The sequence below is a fragment of the Penicillium samsonianum genome, assembly GCF_028829775.1.
Source record: "Penicillium samsonianum strain IBT 33392 chromosome Unknown utg000001l_segment0_segment0, whole genome shotgun sequence".
In the NCBI taxonomy this organism is placed as follows: Eukaryota; Fungi; Ascomycota; class Eurotiomycetes; order Eurotiales; family Aspergillaceae; genus Penicillium; species Penicillium samsonianum.
The window spans coordinates 293,052-314,360 of record NW_026643259.1 but is presented as its reverse complement, the minus strand read 5'-3'; the positions used below and the strand labels follow the sequence as shown (position 1 = coordinate 314,360).

The 21,309-nt window shown below is 49.9% G+C and overlaps 6 protein-coding genes across 6 annotated transcripts; 3 read left to right on the top strand and 3 right to left on the bottom strand.

Moving 5' to 3' along the window:
* Positions 1-833: 833 nt before the first annotated feature.
* N7471_000117 (LLM class flavin-dependent oxidoreductase) lies at positions 834-2,180 on the top strand (the record flags this gene model as incomplete). Its single annotated transcript, XM_057272838.1, has 1 exon — positions 834-2,180. The coding sequence occupies one exon, from the start codon at positions 834-836 to the stop codon at positions 2,178-2,180; it is 1,347 nt and encodes a 448-aa protein (XP_057141017.1).
* A 943-nt stretch (positions 2,181-3,123) lies between these two features.
* N7471_000116 (uncharacterized protein) lies at positions 3,124-6,574 on the bottom strand (the record flags this gene model as incomplete). Its single annotated transcript, XM_057272837.1, has 3 exons — positions 3,124-4,071; positions 4,122-6,500; positions 6,554-6,574. 3 exons carry the CDS (start codon positions 6,572-6,574, stop codon positions 3,124-3,126), a joined length of 3,348 nt encoding a protein of 1,115 aa, XP_057141016.1.
* A 293-nt stretch (positions 6,575-6,867) lies between these two features.
* On the top strand, positions 6,868-12,462 carry utp10 (snoRNA-binding rRNA-processing protein UTP10; the record flags this gene model as incomplete). The annotated part of the gene is made up of 4 exons (XM_057272836.1): positions 6,868-7,244; positions 7,315-11,767; positions 11,821-11,962; positions 12,020-12,462. The coding sequence occupies 4 exons, from the start codon at positions 6,868-6,870 to the stop codon at positions 12,460-12,462; spliced, it is 5,415 nt and encodes a 1,804-aa protein (XP_057141015.1).
* Positions 12,463-12,634: 172 nt separating this feature from the next.
* Positions 12,635-14,515, bottom strand: N7471_000114 (LLM class flavin-dependent oxidoreductase; the record flags this gene model as incomplete). The annotated part of the gene is made up of 8 exons (XM_057272835.1): positions 12,635-12,862; positions 12,927-13,104; positions 13,166-13,722; positions 13,779-13,838; positions 13,904-13,916; positions 13,975-14,185; positions 14,247-14,387; positions 14,443-14,515. 8 exons carry the CDS (start codon positions 14,513-14,515, stop codon positions 12,635-12,637), a joined length of 1,461 nt encoding a protein of 486 aa, XP_057141014.1.
* Positions 14,516-15,476: 961 nt separating this feature from the next.
* Positions 15,477-18,169, top strand: N7471_000113 (sodium:solute symporter family protein; the record flags this gene model as incomplete). The annotated part of the gene is made up of 12 exons (XM_057272834.1): positions 15,477-15,582; positions 15,631-15,694; positions 15,744-15,801; positions 15,864-16,050; positions 16,108-16,207; positions 16,254-16,337; positions 16,392-16,578; positions 16,635-16,685; positions 16,737-16,907; positions 16,965-17,283; positions 17,344-17,861; positions 17,924-18,169. 12 exons carry the CDS (start codon positions 15,477-15,479, stop codon positions 18,167-18,169), a joined length of 2,091 nt encoding a protein of 696 aa, XP_057141013.1.
* Positions 18,170-18,520: 351 nt separating this feature from the next.
* N7471_000112 (glycoside hydrolase family 18 protein) lies at positions 18,521-20,126 on the bottom strand (the record flags this gene model as incomplete). Its single annotated transcript, XM_057272833.1, has 6 exons — positions 18,521-18,622; positions 18,678-19,213; positions 19,268-19,337; positions 19,387-19,446; positions 19,501-19,875; positions 19,986-20,126. The coding sequence occupies 6 exons, from the start codon at positions 20,124-20,126 to the stop codon at positions 18,521-18,523; spliced, it is 1,284 nt and encodes a 427-aa protein (XP_057141012.1).
* Positions 20,127-21,309: the final 1,183 nt, after the last annotated feature.

The following is a 21,309-nucleotide window of genomic DNA, read 5'->3' as shown; positions in this document are numbered from 1 at the left end:
ACGGCTGGCAGTGAGACCAGAAATTGAAAGCAGAGTATGAATGATGAAGGTGGTTTTGCATTGTTTATAATTGTTGCACTTATCTACTAAGGAATTGGAGACGCCAAAGTCCCCAAGTGTGGGTTTGAAAACGGACCTTCGTTGCTGCGCGAGGCTTTTCACGGACTCCGGTGTCTAATGTTGTTTTATTGGATGTGCTATGCAGAGTCCTCATTATGCCAGTACAGTTGTAGTTTCTTTACCTTTATGACGCTCTTTCCAGAGGAAAAAACCCTGGTACAATAAGCCATGGGAATCAAGTATTGATTGAGACCGATCAAAACAAAGTTAGCTGGGTACAGGACATGAAGGAACCCTCAATATATCTTCTGCCATACATATTGTTAAGGCGTGCGGCTCATTTACATATATCCCTGGATTCATAGATTAAAATCTGTTTTATCTGTTGCAGCGCTAACAAAACTATAAACCTCTAGGGCACAAAACTGAAGAATGCTGTACGGTGACTTACCATGCTCGATATCTTGAAAACATAATTAACCTACCCTTGGAAATATTGTTGAGCATGCTATCACCTTGGGATAGTTGTACTTGACAAGCCGTAATCTTATGCTTCGCACTCTACACAGCTATTTATATGCAGCTCTAAGCACGCCATATCTAGTCCAAGTGAGCGAGGCTTATAAATCTGCTTGGAAATGGCACAACAGCTGTGGACCCGAGTTACAAGCGGGGTATATAATCACAGCTATTCTGATTTTAAATGGTTTGTATATATCCAACTTGGCAAGATTTGAAACTTCAACCAGGACGACACCCAAATCAATATCAAGATGACCGACTCGCAACCAAACCGCCAGCTGCACCTCACGGCCTTCATGCGGCCAGTCTCGCTGCACACAGGTGCATGGCGTTATCCGGGCTCATACCCCGACGCTAACTTCAATTTTAAACACATCGCCCAGCTCGCCCAAAAGCTAGAGGCCGCTAAATTCGATGCCTTCTTCATGGCTGATCACCTGGCCGTGCTGAACATGCCCGTAGATGCTCTCAAGCGCAGTCACACAGTTACTTCATTCGAACCTTTTACTCTGCTCTCCGCTCTCTCTTCCGTGACGGAGAAGATTGGTCTTGCTGCCACTGCTAGTACGACATACGACGCGCCGTATCATGTCGCCCGGCGGTTTGCCAGTCTGGATCATCTGAGTAACGGGCGAGCGGCGTGGAATATTGTGACTACCGGAAACCCGGAATCGAGTCATAATTTCGGCTTCGATGAGCATCTGGCGCATGGTGATCGGTATAAGCGTGCTCGTGAATTCTATGATGTTGTTACCGGGCTGTGGGATAGTTTTGCCGATGATGCCTTTACTCGCAATGTCGAGACGGGAGAATATTTTGATCCAGCCAGAATGCACGTTCTAAACCATTCTGGCGACGAGTTGAAGGTTCGAGGGCCATTGAATATTGCCAGGCCACCGCAGGGATGGCCGGTAATTGTTCAGGCAGGACAAAGCGAGCCCGGACGACAGCTTGCGGCTGAGACTGCAGAGGTTGTGTTTTGCAGTCCGAAGGATATTGACGGCGCGAAGGCACTCTATGCGGATATCAAGGGCCGAGTGGAGAAGGCGGGACGGAAGAGAGATCAATTGAAGATCTTACCCGCGGCAATGATTATTGTTGGGGATAGCAAGCAAGATGCGCAGGAAAAGAGACTCAAATTGGATAGTCTGGTGCATTACGACAGTGCCATTGCTTCTTTGTCAATCTCACTCGGGGTGGATGTCAGTGACTTTGATCCGGATAGTTTGTTGCCGGACGACCTGCCCGAGACGAATGCGAGCAAGACGAGCAGGGAGGCTGTTGAAAACCTGGCCAAGAAGGAGGGACTGACGATCCGCCAACTTGCGCAACGATATGGTGGATACTCAGGGCTGGCATTCCTCGGTTCGCCAAGCGATATCGCCGAGGAACTGGAGACGTGGTTGCGTGAAGAGGCTTCTGATGGCTTCACGATCACGTTTCCGTTCTTGCCGCAGGGTCTGGAAGATGTTACGGATAGATTGATTCCTGAACTCCAGCGGAGAGGCCTTTTCCGCAAGGACTATACGGGCTCGACACTGCGTGAACACTTCGGCCTGGAGAGACCCGAGAATCGTTTCTTTAGTGAGGAATCGTAAATGTATCTAAACAAGATAGAGACTGTATTACGTCGATTACGATATTTACTCTGTTTTTAAGTGAGATGTTGGCTCTGATCATATATTAGACCTATTGTAACCGTACCTTTGTCCTATTTGCCTGCCATATCGCCGAATGAAGTTCCGAGAAGCAAAAAACCATGATTCACTTCAGTAGTTGTAGTGCTAGAAAAATGGACCGTCTCGCACTAAATCATAGGCGGGCTCTGGCAGCATATTCCCAATCGTCGTGTATTCCGGTTCCCCTAACTATTTGAACTGTGTCAGGCCTCTCTTTCCTTTCAGCCAAATGCGTGAAAAACACGTGGGCTCAAGTACCGCTTGTGATAGACCGACAGCTAGCTTTGGGCGCCTCGATTGTGGAAGAAATGTGATCAAATGTGGTCAAAGCCGTGTTTTATATAGACATGCCTAGACTAAAACGAGGGCTCTGAATTCCGGCACAGTCTGGGAGATTATGAGCATCGCGAATACAAACTTGTAAGGAGATTAGCGTTGTCTTATTCCATCCAGGACTCCAGTGTGGAAAACCTTGGAAGTTCGGACCGAAGTCCCGCCCTGACAACACGTCGTGTCTGGGCAACATGCAATGGACACAGACGTTGGTTTTCGTAGCTTTGATAGCCTTCGTCTAGGTAGCTTCTATAGCGTCGCTAGTCTTTCTACACTGCTGTACTGGCCAAACCCCTTTGGATCTCGAGCGAACCTCTCACTTTTACCTCACTACAACTACATAATTGAAGCATGGAATTTTCACGTCTCAGTTGAATTTGACATTACTCTCACATCCAGGTGAAGGGGATCTGAGAAGCACCCCCTTCACCTGTTCATCATCTTGTATTCCCCACTGTTCTCTCCCCTTCCTCCCCTCCCACACCCCCATCCCCTCCCCCCCCCGGGAATCAAACTGCTTCTTCTGGGCCTACTCGGCCCAGAAACTCTCCACATGGTAGTGGACCCGAAGTCCACGGCGCAGCATCTCCGTGTACAGAGCTCGGAGCTCTGCAGGGTCGAACCCCGAAGGGTTGACCTCCCCCTGGCGGTTGAGGCGGCAGGGGGGCAGGCGGTTGGTCAAGTCCGCCCGCAGGTGCTCGAAGGCCAGCAGGTACAGCTCCTTCGCCCAGGGGCAGGAGCGTAGGGCCCGGAAGTAGATCTCGCGGGCGCGGCCGACGTTGTACTCCGCGTACAGCTCGTAGAAGATGTACAGCTTCCAGATAGTGAGGCTGGTCTGCGCGGAGGTTGAGCTCGCCAGCTCGAAGGGACTCTTCCGTACAGGGGTTCGCCCGATCGGGACGATGCCAGCATCACCGATCGCTCGCTCGAAGGCTGCCCGGATTGAATCCGGGGTCGAGCCGAGCGTGAGAGGGCGGCCCATTTCAGCGTAGATGCTGAAAAGGTGAGTCGTGACGGGTACACGGTAGATTGGGGCCGGCCCGTGCAGATCCTTGGCGGCCCTGCCCTTCGCCCCGATGGTGACGTCGAAGATGTCGCGGGTTCGATCGCTCATATGCAGCCGAGCCTCGTTCCATTTGAACAGCGACAAGAACATGGTGTTGTGAGGCCACCATTCCAGGCTATCCAGGAGCAGCGCACGAACGTCGGCAGGTCTGAATTGACCACTCTGCTTCTTCACATAGTGGTACGAGATTCGGGCTCGGGCTTGGTGCAGCAATTCTCCGCCCAATACCCTGAAATCATCATCGGTCCTGTCCAGGACTCTAAGGGAAGTGATGGCGTCATTGTAGACTTCGAGGACTTCTTCAAGTAGCTCGCCCATGAGATAGAGGACGATAGCATAGCAGTCGGCGTAAGCTGCGTATGCTTGCATTTTCTTGAACTTCAAGGCATTCTTCTGAGCGGCAAACAAGCACTGTGGATAGTTAGCACGGCGTTCACTGATATCAACGGATGAAAACTTGCCTTCTTGACCCTGAGAAAATTGGTTTCGTTGATTTCAAGTTCATCAGCTGTGTCGTATGACAGCAAGTGGACTCGATTGTAAGGCATGGCCTGCAACAGGTATGATGCTCGATTCTTTTGCCCAGCGTGAAGCATTTCCCAAATCCACGAGTTCCACAGGAGTGCAGAGTCAGTGAGCTCGCAAGCGTCAAAGTTCTGGCTCATAGACAAAGCGGTGGACCACACATTGTGAGCAATGTCAAGATCGCCAGTCCGCCAATACATGAGCGCAACGGCATTGTAAAGCCTCAGGTTTGATGATCGCTCCTTCAAGAGTCGCTTTCCGAACTTTTTGCCCAGAGCGTTGTTACACGCGAAAGTTACTGCAATGGCGTATTCAGCCAATTGGCTGTCTCTGAAGACATCGACAAGGGCATGGAGAGTCAAGAGTACAAACTCGGGATCGATGACACAGGAAGAATGAGAGGTGGTTTCAGCCCACTTCGTCAGAGCGGAGAACCACAGCTTTGGGTCGGCAAAAAGAGTATCGGTGGTGTGAACGAAGGTATGGTGAGGGAATGCGAAAGGCACAACGGTTGTGGTTGAGGCATATTTCTGAAAAGTGATCCAGTCCGCGATTGTGTTTCGAGGATCATCCATGTATTCGTTTCGCAGGAACTTATCACCAGTCCAGAGTCGGCTGGTGTGCATATTCGCAGGCAATGTCAAATGAGGCAAATGGCAGAAATACAAGAAGCCATCAACTAGGGAACCAAGGCTTTGTTCCAAGTCCCAGAAGTATGGCAGTATCTGCGTGCAATCTTCAAGAAGGACCACCCGAGCAGCGTCATTCTCTTTGGATTCATCAAAGGCATGTGACGGCATGCGGTTTTTGAACATCCGTTCTCTTTCTGCATGTGCCCAGGTTGGGAACAAGTCTCGGGAATCCGCCTCAGAAGTGTAAACATGCTCGTTGGCAGGAGCACGGGAGGTTTGTGCACTGTTCCAGGGTTGCCAATGGGGCTCCCCAATCCGAATGTGTCCAGGTGCCCAGAACTTTTTAAATTCCACTAGGGCCTCTTCTTTCTTTCCCATTAGATGGGCTGGTCGGAAGCATGTAAATTCGAGTACCGCTTGCCACAGACCTACGGATAGCTCTACGTGCCCCGATTCTCGAAGAAACAGGGTCAAACGGAGCAGCAAGTATGATCTGATGAACGTTTTCTGCGGTCCGAAGCCGACGCGTGAATGAATCTTCAAGCAGTATGCATAAGTCTTAAAGCAACCGTCAAAGTTGAAATCCCGACTGTCAGTCTGACAGTAGTCAAGATACTCAATCCATACAGTGATGAACTCAGAGTGGCGACGGAGGACTCCGTCCCATTCCAATGCGAGTTTTGTGGTGTCCCAGACTTTCGCACCCTCCTCCATACGGGCCAGCACGAGGTGATCGCGTTCAGGATTTTGTGGGTTAGCTTTGAGAGCTCTTTCATACACATACAGCTTGGCTCTTGCCACAACTTGTAAATCGTCGTGATAGGAAGTCCGGTCGCCAGATCTCGCGCCCGTGATAGTAAGTTCTTGATGCTCAGCAAGACGGATCCATGCTTGGATATCATTAGGATGTTGCGCCACTGCGCTGTTCAACTTGGCATTGCGATTCAAGATCTCAGCTTCGACAGCAAGTCGAGTGAAGGCGTTCGCATCAAAATCCTCAGTGGCCTGTTCTTCGGACTTAGCCGGGATATGGATGGAGCGATAAGACGGTTGCTCATCATCTAGGTTGGCAGTTGCCGCAACGCCGGATTGAGATGGGACAGTTGTTGGGATGAAATTTTGTCCATGTTGGGTCTCAGCAGCAAGGTTGGCGAGATCAGACCGGAGGCGAATGGGAAGATTGATGGACAAAGCAGATAGGGTTCCGGCAGAGAGAGGCTTGGCTGCAGTGCTTGCAGAGGAGCCGGAGTCGGGGCGAAGAAGGAGAAGGGGACCTTGGTCATATCGGGTTTCGTAGTCAATGCGCCGGCCCGGGAGGCCAAGTACGAAACCATTGCCATTGCGATGGTACGCAGGGACCTCGTAGCGATCCACGCCGTAACGTGTATTGTCGCGATCGCCGAGGCTGTCGACGACAAACCCTTTGTTTGCCTCAGCGTTTGCAGCGTTTACATCGTCAATTTTGTCAATCCCTTCCCCACTCAGGCGCTCCTTACTTTCTTCACCTGTCGCCTTTTGACGGCCACCATCCGAACGCCTTTCATGGCGACGAGAGCGCGGAGACTCTTTCCGGTCTGCACGTTGACGGTGGCCCGAGCGACGGCGACGTTCATGTTCCGAGCCGGTAGCGGCGGCCGGAGGAGAGGTAGGGGGAGGTCGGAAGCTGGAGAATTGCGGGACACCCTTTATTTCTGGTCAGTTTTTATCTATTAAGGTGTAAGTGAAGGCTAACTGACCTGAGACCCAGGTGAGTCCATGGTGGTGGCTCGATATTCCTTATCGAGTGCGCGCCGCGGGCTGATAACCCGGAAGAACGATTCTCCGATGGGCGGTCGGGCTGGCCGGCAAAAAAAAAAGTCAACCGTTTGCTCTCAGTGAAACAAAGCTTAAGACTTACCTCAAATTATTTGAACCGCCTGCCCTCGGTTCGCAAAGAAAAAGAAAGACTACTCAGGAGTCTTAGGGATATGGGTCACTGCGCAATTGTGTGAGCATCAATACAAAAAAACAAGAAAAGTCCGCGGAACAGCCCGCCAAAAGAGACTTCAACATGGCTTCGTCTCTCGCCGCGCAGCTGTCGCAAATTGCGGCCAAGTCGACACACGAGCTTGACCTGAAGGCGCAAAGGGTTTCACACTCACAGTCACTTATTTTTGACCCAAAGGTCGCCGGCACTCAAGACTTTGATGCGATCTATGATATTTGTTATGACGGGTTCCGGGAGTTATGCTCGTTGGACCCCCGGTTTGCAGAGTTTGATCGCACGATCTTCAGCGAGCAGAGCAAAGCGGAGGACCGCAGTCTGATGAACGTACCTCAGAATAAGGAGCTGGATACTGCGGTTGAAGCTTTCCTAGCTCTGGTTGGCGGCAGGCTACAGTTGAGTCCTGCGGTTAAAGCTGTGGACTGGCTTGTGAGAAGGTTCAGGTGAGAAAGCTCGTGAGGGGAAGGTGCAGATCGTGAGATCGTGAGATGTGGTGGCTAACTTATGTGACAGGATCCACGAGTTCAATACGACAGCCGTACTATTGACGTTCTTACCGTATCATACGACACCACTCTTTTTGAACCTTCTATCTATTCTACCGGAAACTCTTATACCAATCTTCAAAGTCCTCACTCCATACAAGAACGGTCTCATTAATCCGCCGAGGCACCCGCTTGTTCACAGCGCAGCGACGAACAAGGCTTTCTTTTCTGAATTAAATGAATACGTCCTGAAAGTTTGTAGGCAGCAGGCCCAAAGCCATGCACTACTTGCTTTTTGGGCCGGAATTGTTACAGAGGCCGTCGCAACAATGTTGGATGGCGCTCGCTCAGGGAGAAGAGAGGCCGAGAAGCAAAAGCATGAAGATATTCTTTTGCGCATTTTGCCGGTACTCAGTAACGCTTTCACAATGAAAAAGGTCTCGGAATTGATCGTCGGCTGCTATATGATCTGCGTTGTACTGGCACAGAAGGCCTTCCTCTCAAACGAAGTTATCGATGGTCTAATGGAGAGCGTTGTGGGTTCTTGGACAGAAGATACAAAGATATCAGGTCTCATTTGCCTTTCAGTCCTTGCACAGCAGAAGCCTGCTGCCACAATCCCGAAAAAGGTCTTCAAGGGCATCTTGCGCCTCGAAAATCCTATCGCCCAACTTTCTGAAATTGCGCCGCAATATCAGACATCTAATTTGTTGCTTGGGATCATTGCCGGCTGCTTGACTGATCTTGACAAGCAGGACAATGCTCGCCTTGCAATTCTGGCCTCCGTCTTTGAACGCAAGATGCTTGGCGAGAACGAGATTGCCAAGGCTATGAGCCTGGTTCTTGAAGCAGCTTCCAATGCAGATGAGACCCGCGGAATGTCTTTGGATGCCCAGACTCAGCTCGCTGAGCTGGTTCAAGGATTCAACCGGTCCGAAACGCTGCAACCCATTTTCCAGAAGACTATGACTGGATCCTCGTTCAACATCTCGGCACTGGAACACAACCTTCAGACCGTTGTCGAGGCCCCCGTTGTGGCACAGGCCATCGAAGATGTGGATATGATCGACGCGGACGATCAGCCTCAGGTGGACGCCTTTACTCCGGCCCTGGAGTCTCTGCTCAAAGAGTCCTTGTTCCCATACTCGTTCCTCTCCAAGCAGTCTATCATCGAATTTGATAACCTGGTACGCGTTTTCGCCTTGGCGGTGGACTCCGAGGACAATGTCGATCTTTTCACCAATTTGCCGATCTTGGGCAAGTCCCAGGCGACCAAGACACCTCAATATTTGTCCTTCTTTATCAGAGTTGTTGCTGGCCACTACCCCATCGGAACAAAGATTGCTGCTTTGAACGTCGTATCATCTGTTATTTCATCAGCACCCGCAGACTTTGATCCTCAGGCACTACTTCCATTCCTGTTTGTGGCCCTCTCGGATCCTTCCGAACGGATTCGCCGTGAGACTGCTGGCGTCTTGGCTATCATCGGATCTTTGTACAAAAAGAACACCAATGCCGCTGACAGCTCGAAGCCATGGGCCCACGACGCAATCTACGGCAAGGGTAAGCAATCCACGGGCGTTGCATGGCTCACCACCAAGGATTCGCAAAAGGTCCTGGAGCGGGGATTGCTTCCCGGATTGGAGGAGTCTATCCTTGACTCTAACCATGTTGGTAGAACGGTGGAATCTACCCTACGGGGCAACGTTCTCTCCGAAGCTTCGGGTGCATCCGAACTCAAGAAGTCTCTCCGCCTTAGTCTCTTTACTTTCCTCTGCTCTCATGTTGTCAAGATGCCAGTTTTCGCGCCCAAGATTAGCTTGCTGAAGTTGGTCAACAGCGTGGAGAAGGTCTCTACTGCAACCCTTACGAGTGAGCTTCTCTCCGTACTCGAGGATTGGGGTCGCTTGACAGAGAAGGAAGTCGAGGAAATTTGTGGCAAGGAGCGCATTGTGGCATCTGAGACTGAGCATTTGATTGCTGCTATTGTCACATCCAAAGACAAGGACGCCATCGATGTCCTTCTCTCCAATGTCAGCTCCGGTGATAACTTGCGCCCATCCTTTGTTGCGGCTTGCTTTGGCCAAATCAAACACATTTGGGCTAAGATCCCCGAAGACCGTCAGTTGGCCGCATCCGAGAAGTTGCTCGATATCTCCCTTTCGGGATCGGCCAATGCCGCTTCTTTGGCAAACAACTGCCGAGATGTTCTTCGCACTGTCGAGCTTTCCGGTGCTGTTCTTCAGCAATTTGTCCAGAAGATTCCCGTGTCTATTACCGATGTTGAGTCTGTTGGCCCTGCACCCAAGCGGAGACGTACTAGCCAGAACAACATGATTGCCATGACTGTCAAGGATGAGGCAGAGCTTAGCAAGTTGATGGACAAGATGACTTTCATCTTGGAGATCGTTGATAGCTCCTCCCCAGAAACTCACCCCGAACTTGTAGATGGATTGTTCCAGACTCTCGCTGCTCTTCACCACTTCAAGTCTCAGATCCAATCTGGCATGAGCTATCTGCTCAGCCTGACTTTGGGAAGTCTCTTGGCTATCGTGAACACGTCCAAGGGATCCGCCAAGCCGCGGTTCGATACATCCGTCATTAGGGCCGACCTGGTGGTGGACTGTGTGCGGACAACTGATAGCCCGCAGGTTCAGAACGGCGCTCTTCTTCTCGTGGGAAGTCTTTCTGTCATTGCGCCTGAGTTGGTTCTCCACAGCGTCATGCCGATCTTTACGTTCATGGGCACTACCGTTCTGCGCAAGGATGATGACTACTCTGTTTCGGTCATTGACCAAACCATCGACCAAGTTGTCCCTGCCCTCATCCAATCTCTGCGTAACCAAAAGAGGGATGTTGTCTCCGGAACTTCCGAGTTGCTGCTCAGTTTCACTGCAGCCTTCGAGCATATCCCCTCGCATCGCCGTCTAAGACTCTTCCATGCCTTGATCAGCAAGCTTGGAACACAAGACTTCTTGTTCGCTGTCCTGGCAATGCTCGCTAACCGATACTCCACCGACAAGGATGTCCTCACTCTGATGACTGGTGTGGTCTCAGATACTACACCTGTCGTGGAGCTTACCACCTACAGCAAGTACTTGAACTTGGTCAGCGATTCTCTCAAGCCCAAGCCAGGTATCTCCCAGGTCCTTCTTGGAATTGGCAGTGATGATGGACGGGACGCCCAGAGCATCTGCGTTGATCTCCTGCGTGATCTTGCTCACTTGTTCAAGCACTCTTCTCTCAAGTCTAAGCTTGAGACAGCGTTTGAGTCCGACGACCAGGTTGCTGACCAGTCCCGCGCTTGCTTCTCCCGAGTCCTGACGCAAGTTCTGAGCATTGGCGAGGCTGTGCAAAGCATGAAGCCCGTCAGCCAGGCTTGTGGTGAGGTCCTCGGTTCTCTGTTCAGCACCCTGTCTCTCGTCGACTTCCTGGACACCATTGAGGTTCTCCTCCAGGGTCCCAACGATGAACTTCGACGCAAGGTTCTTCGTTTGCTTGAAACTCGCCTCCGCCAGAACCCCGAGCGCGACAACCTGTCGCAGATCCGGGTTCTCGACTTCTTGCCCACCCTGGTTGGCATTGTCGAGTCGTCTCCGGATACGCTGCTCAAGCATGCTGCTGTTTCATGCATTGACCGCATCACCGACAAGTACGGCCGTAAGGACCCATCCAAGGTCATTGCGGCGGCTAGAGTGGTTGCCAGTGAATCTTGCCTCGGCCAATCCGATGACCGCATTCGCTACATGGGCATCCTGTGCCTGGCCTCTATGGCCGAGGTGCTGGGTCAAGCCATGATTCCTGCCCTTCCAGACACACTCAAGCGTTCATTGGAATTGCTCGAGTTGAGTCTGGTTTCTGGCAAGGAGAACTCGCGACTCCACGACGCTGTCTTCACCCTCTTCTCTGCCCTCTTCGTTCACCTGCCATTCATGATCTCAGCTGGCCATTTGGACAAGATGCTCCTCCTGTCCTTCAAGTCAGCTAATGCGGATATTGAGGAGAGCAGCGATGAAAGCCGCCAGGAGTCCCTGCGGTTGATGGCCCGCAAGGTGGATTTGGGCGCAACTCTCGGTGCCGTTGATCGCAATTGGCAGCACGCCGTCAAGGCTGGCCCAATTGCTGTGAATGAACTCTTGGAAATTGTCACCATTGCTGTTGACAAGCACCCCAAGTCGACCATTGCCAAGAACATCGGCGTCCTTACGAAGATTCTCTTCAAGGCGTTCGATCTGCGCCGTGAACAGATTGCTCTTGGCGACAAGGCTATCTTCGAGTCGACTGCTATTGATGAGGCCGAAGCGGCGCTCAACGACGTTACTATTAAGATGATCTACAAGCTGAACGACAGCACGTTCCGGCCCATCTTTCTCACGTTCGTTGAGTGGGCCACTACCGGCGCCCCCAAGGATGAACAGGCTCAGACCTCGCGCCTCACGACTTTCTACAAGTTCCTCGAGGTCTTCTTTGGTACTCTCCAGGTATGTTTCGCAATTCTTCAAATATTAATATTTATCGCTAATGCCTCATTTAGTCAATCGTCACCGGGTACTCCAGCTATGTTTTGGAGAACGTTGTCAGTGTCCTGAACACGACGGGCCCATCCAAGGCCCAAAAGTCCCTCTGGTTGGCCGCCCTTCGTATGCTCCGCAAGTCCTTCGAGCATGACCAAGATGGTACGTTTCCTCTCTACACCCAATACAGCTCATTACAGCCACTAACATCTACTGCAGAATTCTGGCAAAGCCCCTCCCACCTCGCCAGCATTTCTGGTCCTCTCATCGCCCAACTCGGCCACGCAAACAGCACGACCACCTCGAACATGGTCATTGCCGACGTCGTGCCCACAATCACAGAACTGGCCATCGCCGCCGACTCCACAGATAACCACAAGGAGCTGAACTCCGCCCTGATGAAATACCTCCGCCCCTCCTCTGCTCCTAACGCCCGCTTCGCCGGTGGCGACAGCCCCCACACCCGTCTCGCTGCCCTCAAGACCGAACAGGCCCTTACGGAGCAGCTTGGTGAAGAGTGGCTGGCACTTCTGCCGGAGATGCTGCCTTACATCAGTGAGCTTATGGAAGACGAGGATGAGAGTGTTGAGAGAGAAGTCCGCAGATGGGTTAAGCAGATCGAGAAGGTGCTTGGTGAGCGTCTCGATGATATGTTGACTTAGAGCTTTGGTTATTTATGATTGTGTACAAAATTTGCATTTTATTGGCGTCCATAGAATAGGTCCTGTGCAGGCCTTGCAGGTAGTCTACGGATAGTCTGTCTAAAAATTGATTGTTCTAATTATTTGTTGAATCATTGGAATTCAAATTCTGTAATTGATGCAAGTATACAATTCAGTTATCCGGAATGACAGCCTCTGAAGCATCCACACCAGCATTCCACCGGTACTTCGAAGCAGGGTGGTCTGCATGGGGCCCGGATTGGCCGGGCCGCGCATATAGGTTCTCACGATAAGTTCCCTTTGGCACAGCATAGTCATCCCAGAACAGGCCTCGCTTGCGGAGCTCGGGAATAAGGAGATCAATGATATCTTTGAAGGAGCCCGGCTTGATTGCGTATGCCTATGCAAATAATGTTAATAAATATCCCGAAATACAACGGATTGTTTCAAGAAATCCAACTTACCAGGTTAAACCCATCCACATCGGCTTCTTGTACCCATCGCTCCATGCTATCGGCAACTTGAGCAGCTGTACCGACAGGAGTGGCACCCAACCCTCCGACGGTGATGTGTTGACCGACAGTGGCCTTTGTCCATTTAGCCACTTCCGGTGTCGCCTTGGACCAGCCCTCAACAGCAGAGCTATACAGAAATCCGAGTCAGTCTATGTCAAGCTGAAAAAAGCGGAAGCGTGATCACATACCGGATAGCATTACTCTCGACGTGTCTCAACTCCTCGTCCTCTCCATACTTATCCAAATCAATCCCCGTCCACCCACCAAACAGCGCAAGCGCTCCATCAATGGATCCCAGACTACGGAAATACTTGAACTTCTCCACAGCCTCCTCCTCCGTCTTACCGAGGATAGGGCAAAGAAGAGCGAGGAACTTGATGCTCTGCGGATCACGTCCGTACTCGCTCTGTGCAAGCTCCCGAATCTCCTTCACATTCTTCGCTACTACGGCCGGGCTGTGGCCTGCCACGAAGATAGCCTCCGCATGTTGCGCGGCGAAGGTTTTGCCTGCTTTTGAGGTGCCGGCTTGGAGGATGACTGGTGTGCGCTGTGGACTGGGTTGGCAGAGGTGAGGCCCGGGCACGTTGAAGTATTTGCCGACGTGGTTGATTTGACGCACGCCGGCTGGGTCGGTGTAGATGCCGCGCTCGCGGTCGAGGGTTACGGCATCTTGGCGCCAGGAGGACTCCCAGAGTTTGTAGGTTACTTTGATGTATTCTTCGGCGAGGAGGTAGCGGTCGTCGTGCTGGATTCCTTTTGTTAGTAGTGGGCTATAGACATATGTGGAATGTGAGGCTGTACATGTAGCTGCTCGGCTTGGCCCATATTTCGGGCGGCGGAATCGAGGTATCCTGTTACGACCTGAGGATATTGTTAGTATGTATTTCTTTCGGGTCCCTGTTCTTCGAGTTGAAAGTGCGGCTCACGTTCCATCCCAGGCTATCAAACGGGTTTCAGTTAGCGATTTGTTCTCCCAACAGGTACCAGATTCACATACCGTCCTTTAGTAAGATGATCGACCGTAGATAGTCGTCTCGCAAGATGATATGGCTGCTCGTAGCTTGTTGTGACCGTCACTCCAAATCCAATATTCTTCGTAGCCGCCGCCATCGCGGGGACAACAGCCAATGGCTCGTTCACTGGCCACTGAGCACCGGAGACAACTGCAGGATCAAGGTTTTTGGGTCCTTTATAGACATCATATCCTCCTAGAGAAAGATTTCTTGTCAGACTTCTCCCCTAGAATGAAATCACACTCGATCTACTTACCAAGCACATCTGCGATAAAAATGCCATGGAACTTGGCCGACTCAAGTAATTGTGCTAGCTCGACCCAGTGGTCGACATCATTGAAACGATGCGACTCATCTTCGGGATGGCGCCATAGTCCTGGCGATTGATGGCCGCTGCCTGTACTGATCGTTAGAGATTGAGACTTCCACATGTGAAACGGGCTTCGACGTACACATTTCCACGAAGGCATTGAGGATGAGCGACTTGCGAGGCTTAGTCGCATCTGATGGTTGAGTTGTAGACATTTTAGGATTGCAGGCTAGAAGCAATTAAAGAAACAATACTATCCTTCTAAAGCGAGAAAAGAGGGGTTATATTTTCTTTATATTCTTTATATTTAATCATCGAAATCATCTAAATTCAAAAAGAAGAACCCCGCGTGCGTCACTCTGGACTTGGATGTTATAGCATCACAGTGGGCCTTGATGGCGTGCCGAATATCCTCACTATGGGCTGTTTTCATTGGCTAAAAAGCAATTATACTCGCAGCGGCATGCAGATTAATTCCTAGTATAACTCTCGCCCGAGAGATATAATAATACATTTATATACGGAGTGCAACACACAATATTGGCGGAGTGATGTGATTACGCGGAGGCTCCCCCGTTCCCCCGGACCATGTTCCTACGAATTCACGTCCTTGCTATTGGGCATGTGAGAAATATCAAAGTTTGGGATTCACTCAATTTTGGGGAATTAGATCATTTCGATTGTCAATACTTGGTCTACGGAGTAGGTGTTCACCTTCTGTGACAGTTAAGCTTGAATATTTTCGTTTATGCTTCAACTATAAGAAATACATATGCAAGAGGACAGACCATTCAATCTATCCTCTTCTTTAACTCAATATTAAATAAGTCATATGCATGGGATGTATTACCCCGGCCAACATATCTCTATGTAAACCTAAACCATCCTTTAGCCGCGCCAATCTCGTGAAAAAGCACCTCATCGCGAGCACAAATCAAGCCATTGTGGACCCTATATCAATTCTTCCAGCATGTGGCTCAAACCATATCCCTATCCAGGGACTCGGTACACTGGACAGATGAATATCATTTAAGCATAGATAGTCCCTGTTCCATGTACTCGGTAACATTGCTATTATTCTTCTCTCTTTATCTATACAACACCACGTCCTACTAATAGTTTGAAACGGCAATTTTTCTCGATAACTCTCTTTGGGTAGGCTCTGGGACTTACACAATGTCGAGCTTGTATGCCCGCGATGGCATTTCGACTGTCCAGCCACCTCTATCACAGGCGGTTGGCTATGTTGTTGTTGTCGTTATCGGTGTGATTATTGCTCTGGGTGAGTACTTCAATATATTCTTGCTGTATCCCAACTAACACCAAACAGTGATGATGCTCATTACAAAGGTCTTGAAGAAAACCACCGGAGAGGACAACGAAAAGACTGAAATGTATGGATGTTCCTCCACAAATCTTCCTTCAATACTAATACAAAAAAAGGTTCATGACAGCAAACCGTACTGTCCGCACAGGCTTAACCGCATCTGCCGTGATATCGGTCAGTTCTTCTCTTTTTCTCCCCCAGCCGTTTGGACTCCAACTGATAAATGATTATCTCAGTCTTGGCTTTGGTCAACCGCTTTACTCGGCTCATCTTTTGTCGGCTATGACTATGGCGTAGCCGGTCCATTCTGGTTTGCAGCTGGCTGTAGTCCCATGATTGTATTCTTTGCGCTTTTGGGAATATCCTGCAAGCGAAAGATCCCGGAAGCGCATACTTCGCTAGAGGTTGTTCGGATTCGATACGGTAAGTTGGCTTTGGTCTCTTGTCTGGGCATTTGCTAACACTATTCCGGGGGTATAGGACATGTGGCACATGTTGTGTTCATGATTCTCTGTCTGGTGAACAATATCTTTGCGTGCGCCAATATGCTTCTTGGTGCCGCTGCAGTAATCACTGCCGTGTAAGCTTGATTCAGTCTATTGAGATGCACTAGCTAACCAACTCAGCACCGGAATGCATATTATTGCTGCGACATTCTTGTTGCCGGTCGGAGTGACCCTCTACACATTTGTTGGTGGCATCAAAGCAACGTAGGTCCCTTCCCTCAACATTAAGAAGTTCAAACATCTAACTCTGCCATACAGATTCCTCACCGATTATTTTCATACGGCTATAATTATGATTATTGCATGCTATTTTACCGTCAAAGCTTTCTCGACTGATCAGATTGGCTCTGTGGGTGAACTTTTCGAGCTCGTCCAAGCAGCAGCGCAACGACACCCGGTCTCGGGCAACCAAGATGGGACATATCTGACAATGACTTCGAAGAGTGTAAGACCCCAAAAGTAAGGGAATGACTTTCCCAGCCGGTCCTAACATTACTCTAGGCTATCCTTTTCGGAATCCTTCACACTCTTGGAAACTTCGGCTTGGTTATTGTAAGCAAAACGCCACATACCCCATTCCAATCCCATTCTAACTCCCTCTAGATGGACACAAGCTACTTCATCAAAGCCTTCTCGGCCTCCCCAGCTGCAGTAGTACCAGGCTATACAATTGGCGGCATTGCCTACTTCGCCATCCCATGGGGCCTGGGAACAGTAATGAGCTCCGTTGCCCTAGGACTCGAGAACACCCCAACATTCCCCACATTCCCAAGGGTAAGTAAGCACTCTACCTCTCTGAATCTCACAAATGCCACTAACACCACAAATCAGAGAATGACAACTACGGAAGTCGGCAATGGTCTGGTCCTCCCATACGCGGCAATTACCATTGCTGGTAAAGGAGGCGCGGCAGCAGTCCTTCTTATAACCTTCATGGCGTGTACATCAACACTCTCCGCGCAGGTCATCGCCGTCAGCTCGATCCTCAGCTTCGATGTATACCGCGAGTACTTCAATAAGAAAGCCACAGATCAAGATCTGATCCGCGCGAGCCACTTCGGTGTGATTTTCTTCGCTGTTTTCTCCGCTGCCTTTAGTACCATGCTTCATTACGTGGGCATCAATCTAGGTTGGACATTGTATATGCTGGGTATGTCATCCCCACACCTTATCTGCTATCTCAAACTAACAATTTTCTTCTCGCGAATAGGCGTGGTTACATGTCCCGGAATCTTCCCAATGATCTTCACAATCCTCTGGCGTCGCCAGAGTAAAGCCGCCGCAATCCTCTCCCCGGTCCTTGGTCTTGCGACAGGTATGGCTGTCTGGCTGGGGACTGCGTCGCACTTTAGTGGTGAAGTTTCCGTCGCATCGACGGGACAAGTCCTACCCTGTCTATATGGAACAGTCGCTTCTTGCATGTCGCCCATTGTATACTCTGTTTTGATTACGCTTGTCCGGCCGCAGAATTATGACTGGAATGACTTCAAGAAAGTCAAACTGTCTCTTGAGAAATTAGATAGTGATTTGACGACTGCGCATCATGATCAGGCCTCTTCTCGTGCAGATGACGGGAGTGTTGAGGACGGAGGCAGCGGTGCCGGGGATCAGAAAGAGCTGAAGCGGTGGGGTCGTATTGCGGCGTTTTGGGCTGCGGCGACCTTTTTGGGTCATTGGGTTATTTGGCCGTTGCCTATGTATGGCTCTGGTTATGTGTTTGGGAAGAAGGTATGTGTTACCATTTGGGCTTGAAACATTTGAACGTTGCTCTTGACTGACTGTTCTTCTAGTTCTATATTGCCTGGGTCGTCGTCGCTATCATCTGGCTCTGGCTCAGTATGCTGGTTGCTATCTTATACCCGATCTTTGATGGTGGTCTTGAGCAGATTCGTGATGTTTATCGGGGGCTGAGAGGTCACAAGGTTGTCACTGAGGGTGCTCGGAGTAAAGATGGCAAAGGGGAAAGTAGCTCTCCGTCTGTTGGGTCTATCAGCGATGTTACTCAAACAGGAGAGTCTCAAGAGAACAAGAGTTGAATAATTTTGCGGACTTATATTAATATCGCTTGGGGTGATCGAGCTATTTGGGAATTTTGATCTTTTTGTATATGCTATTTTACTATTTTACTCCTTGTTGCAAATTAATATGTACTACATCCGATCTATACGTACAATTCAACCAACATTCGACCCAAGTCGTGTTTTTTTTATTTTCCATTTCATAAATCGTGTACGAGATAGATGCAAAAGCAAGCGGCGCACATCCCATCACCCATCAAGGCTGATCCGGATATGTCCACATCACAAAACAGCCATAAATGTCCCAATCCATATGTCCGCGAGATATTTCCAATTCTGAAATATTGACAGCCAAAGAAATAAGATAGTCTAAGGGAAGCCGTTCTTCAAGTTAACGTACTTGGAGACAGGGTACTGCAGCTGATTGCTGCTTTGCTCCAAAGCGCCAACACCTCCGAGTGTATTCACAACCTGTTTGTATGTCAGTAAAATGTAAATCAGATATCAAAATTAGGAGATGACATACAGTTGTAATCAAACTGTCGCTGCCAACCTTGTCAGAGCTGCTCTCCCACCACATTCCACCGCCCAGTCCGCGGGACTGTATGTACTGCGCCTTCTTGCGCGCAATCTCGGGTGTGTCGTAGCTGACGAACAGTCGACTTCCTTGGTTATAACAGTAGCTTGCACCTGGTTGATCCAAGATTGTCACGGCACAGCCTGTCAGTGGCAGACCCTTGTAGTCCCACACACCGTTCTCCCATGTGCCTGCTCCAACACCATTGTAGGGCTTTCCCGGGCCGTCGGTATTGGTAAACGCTCGTCCGTACAGTGGCATTCCCAGCACGATCTTGTTAGCAGCTACCCCTTGCGAGGTGTAGTAGTCGATTGCCTGGTCCGTGTTAAATGGAGTGCTAGACGGGTTATCGGTCGACGCGTGGAGGTTGGAATTGTGGCCGGCAATTGTGTCCCAGCTACCAGAGTAGTCGTAGGCCATGAGGTTCCAGAAATCAAGGTACCGGTCCATCTGGTTCAGGTGTTCTTGGCGGTAGTTGGTCGGGCCTAGGGCTTGTGTCAGCTATTTTGGAATATTCCAACGATAGAGATAAAACTTACCAGCGGGAGATGCGACAGTAAGCAGGAAATGATAACCTCCGGCGTTGGCCGAGCTGTAGGAATCCAAAGCCTGAATTTATTAGCCAGAGCTCATGGATATTCATATAAGGATCACATACCGCGCGAAGTCGTCGGAGTGCATCGACAAGCTTGTCCGCCTGGTCGTCGGTAGCAGGGTACTGTAGTATTCGTAAGCATCAACCACTCCAAGATGGCAACTGTTGAAAACTTACCTCATAATCAACATCAATACCATCCAAGCCGAGGTCCTTCAGCAGCTCCGTAGCAGAATCAGCAAACTTCTGCCGTCCAGCCTCAGTATCAAAGGCAGAGGCAAAGCTGGGAGAATAGGTCCAGCCTCCAATTGACAGAAGAACTTTGAGTTTCTTGTTATTCTTCTTGAGAAGGAACAGCTGCTTGACACAGCCATAGACATTGTTTCCGGAATCATTCCAAGAATCAGTGGGGTAATGCTTGTCAGTGTCCGCCCAGGAGTCCGACAGATAGACCTCGCCTGTGCTGGGGCGAATGTTGGCAAATCCATAAAGCACGTGGGTTAGTCGCTCAGCAGGAAGGTCATAAGGTTGGAAGTTACGACCGTAGATGGCCTGGATAATAGTCTGATTAGCGTGCCTTCCTGTTTGGATGCTTTGGATGATGACGTGTTTATATCTCCCCGGTATCATCCAGTGATATAATAGATATGGTCTGAACTTACCCAGTTCACATAGTATGCCACCGAGCGGTACCCGCCAACATCACGAGATACAATCCCAGTGCTGTTGGTGCTCAGGGCAGGAATGTAGGCAGCGTTGGCGAGCCAGCTCAGGCCTAGAAGGAAAGGAATGACAACTTGCATGATGAAGGAGTGTGTCGAATTGCTTTCTGGATGTCTCGGGCCAGCGAGGTTGGATGATGAAGGTTGTTGAGTTCGAGGATGAGGGAAATGACCTCACTATTTGTAGTCGAAGTCGACAAACAAATGATTTACTCCGCGGAGTATTGAGATGCCGGACAATAGTAATTGTCCATTCCTTTCATCCGTTTGTCTACAACTCAAACAGGTAATAGGTACCCTGTTACCTAAGGGGTGGCTTGCTTGATACCAGGGGGTCTCATCGTATCAGCCATTGATATCGGAGGAATCAATGGGATTCTATGATTTTGTCACATTCAGCAAGCTAGGCAACCCCGCGATTGCACATGGTCAATATGAGGATTGTGTTGCCTGTGGGGGTTGCCGGCGAATTAAGGAGCGCCACCATGTATGCTCTCCACATTATGAAGGTCCTATCTTGATATCTACTGTGTACTAACAGTGTCTTTGGTAGTAGACGCCGACTGCATGGCATACCGCAAATGTAACATTCTGAAATTGCGGGTTCATCCCTTCGTAACAACTCGATTATCTGTCCTCGTGGGGGCTGAAGATTAGGAATTCCCGGCCAATCAGTCATGGGGACACCTGAGGATGGGTGACATTGTCATTTGAAATGCATACTCATGCACAGTCAGTATGGAGGAATATGGCCCGGGACATATTAAATTGTTCACGACCAGGAGCTCTGTCTTTGGGCGTTGCAGCATCACCCCCCTGTCCTAGATTGGAGTTTGGAGTCCTACAGTAGGACCCGTGTTGATGAATGTAACTGAGTGGTAGTATCAAGGAAATGAATGCATTTATACTGTTTAAGGTTCTAGGGATCTGCAGTCTGACATATATTAATGTAGTACCCGGTTCGCCGGTCTGCAGGAACGGGCCCTGTGAGAAGGATAAATGCCAGTACCAATGTAACACTAAGACCATGCGACCGGAGCATGTGCCGTATTAAGGCCATACCGATAATAATTTGAGGGGTCAAGCCACTAAGAATACAATCCCATGCTCGGATGAAGTTCTTCACGTGGCTCGGATTTTATACTTCTGGACCTTTTGCAATTTTGGGATTGGTCAAATGTGACCGAGTATAGATCGTTGATTAGTGTTAAGCATTAAGTTAGACTTGGGTACCCGAGCTTTATTGAGCATATACTAGATTCTT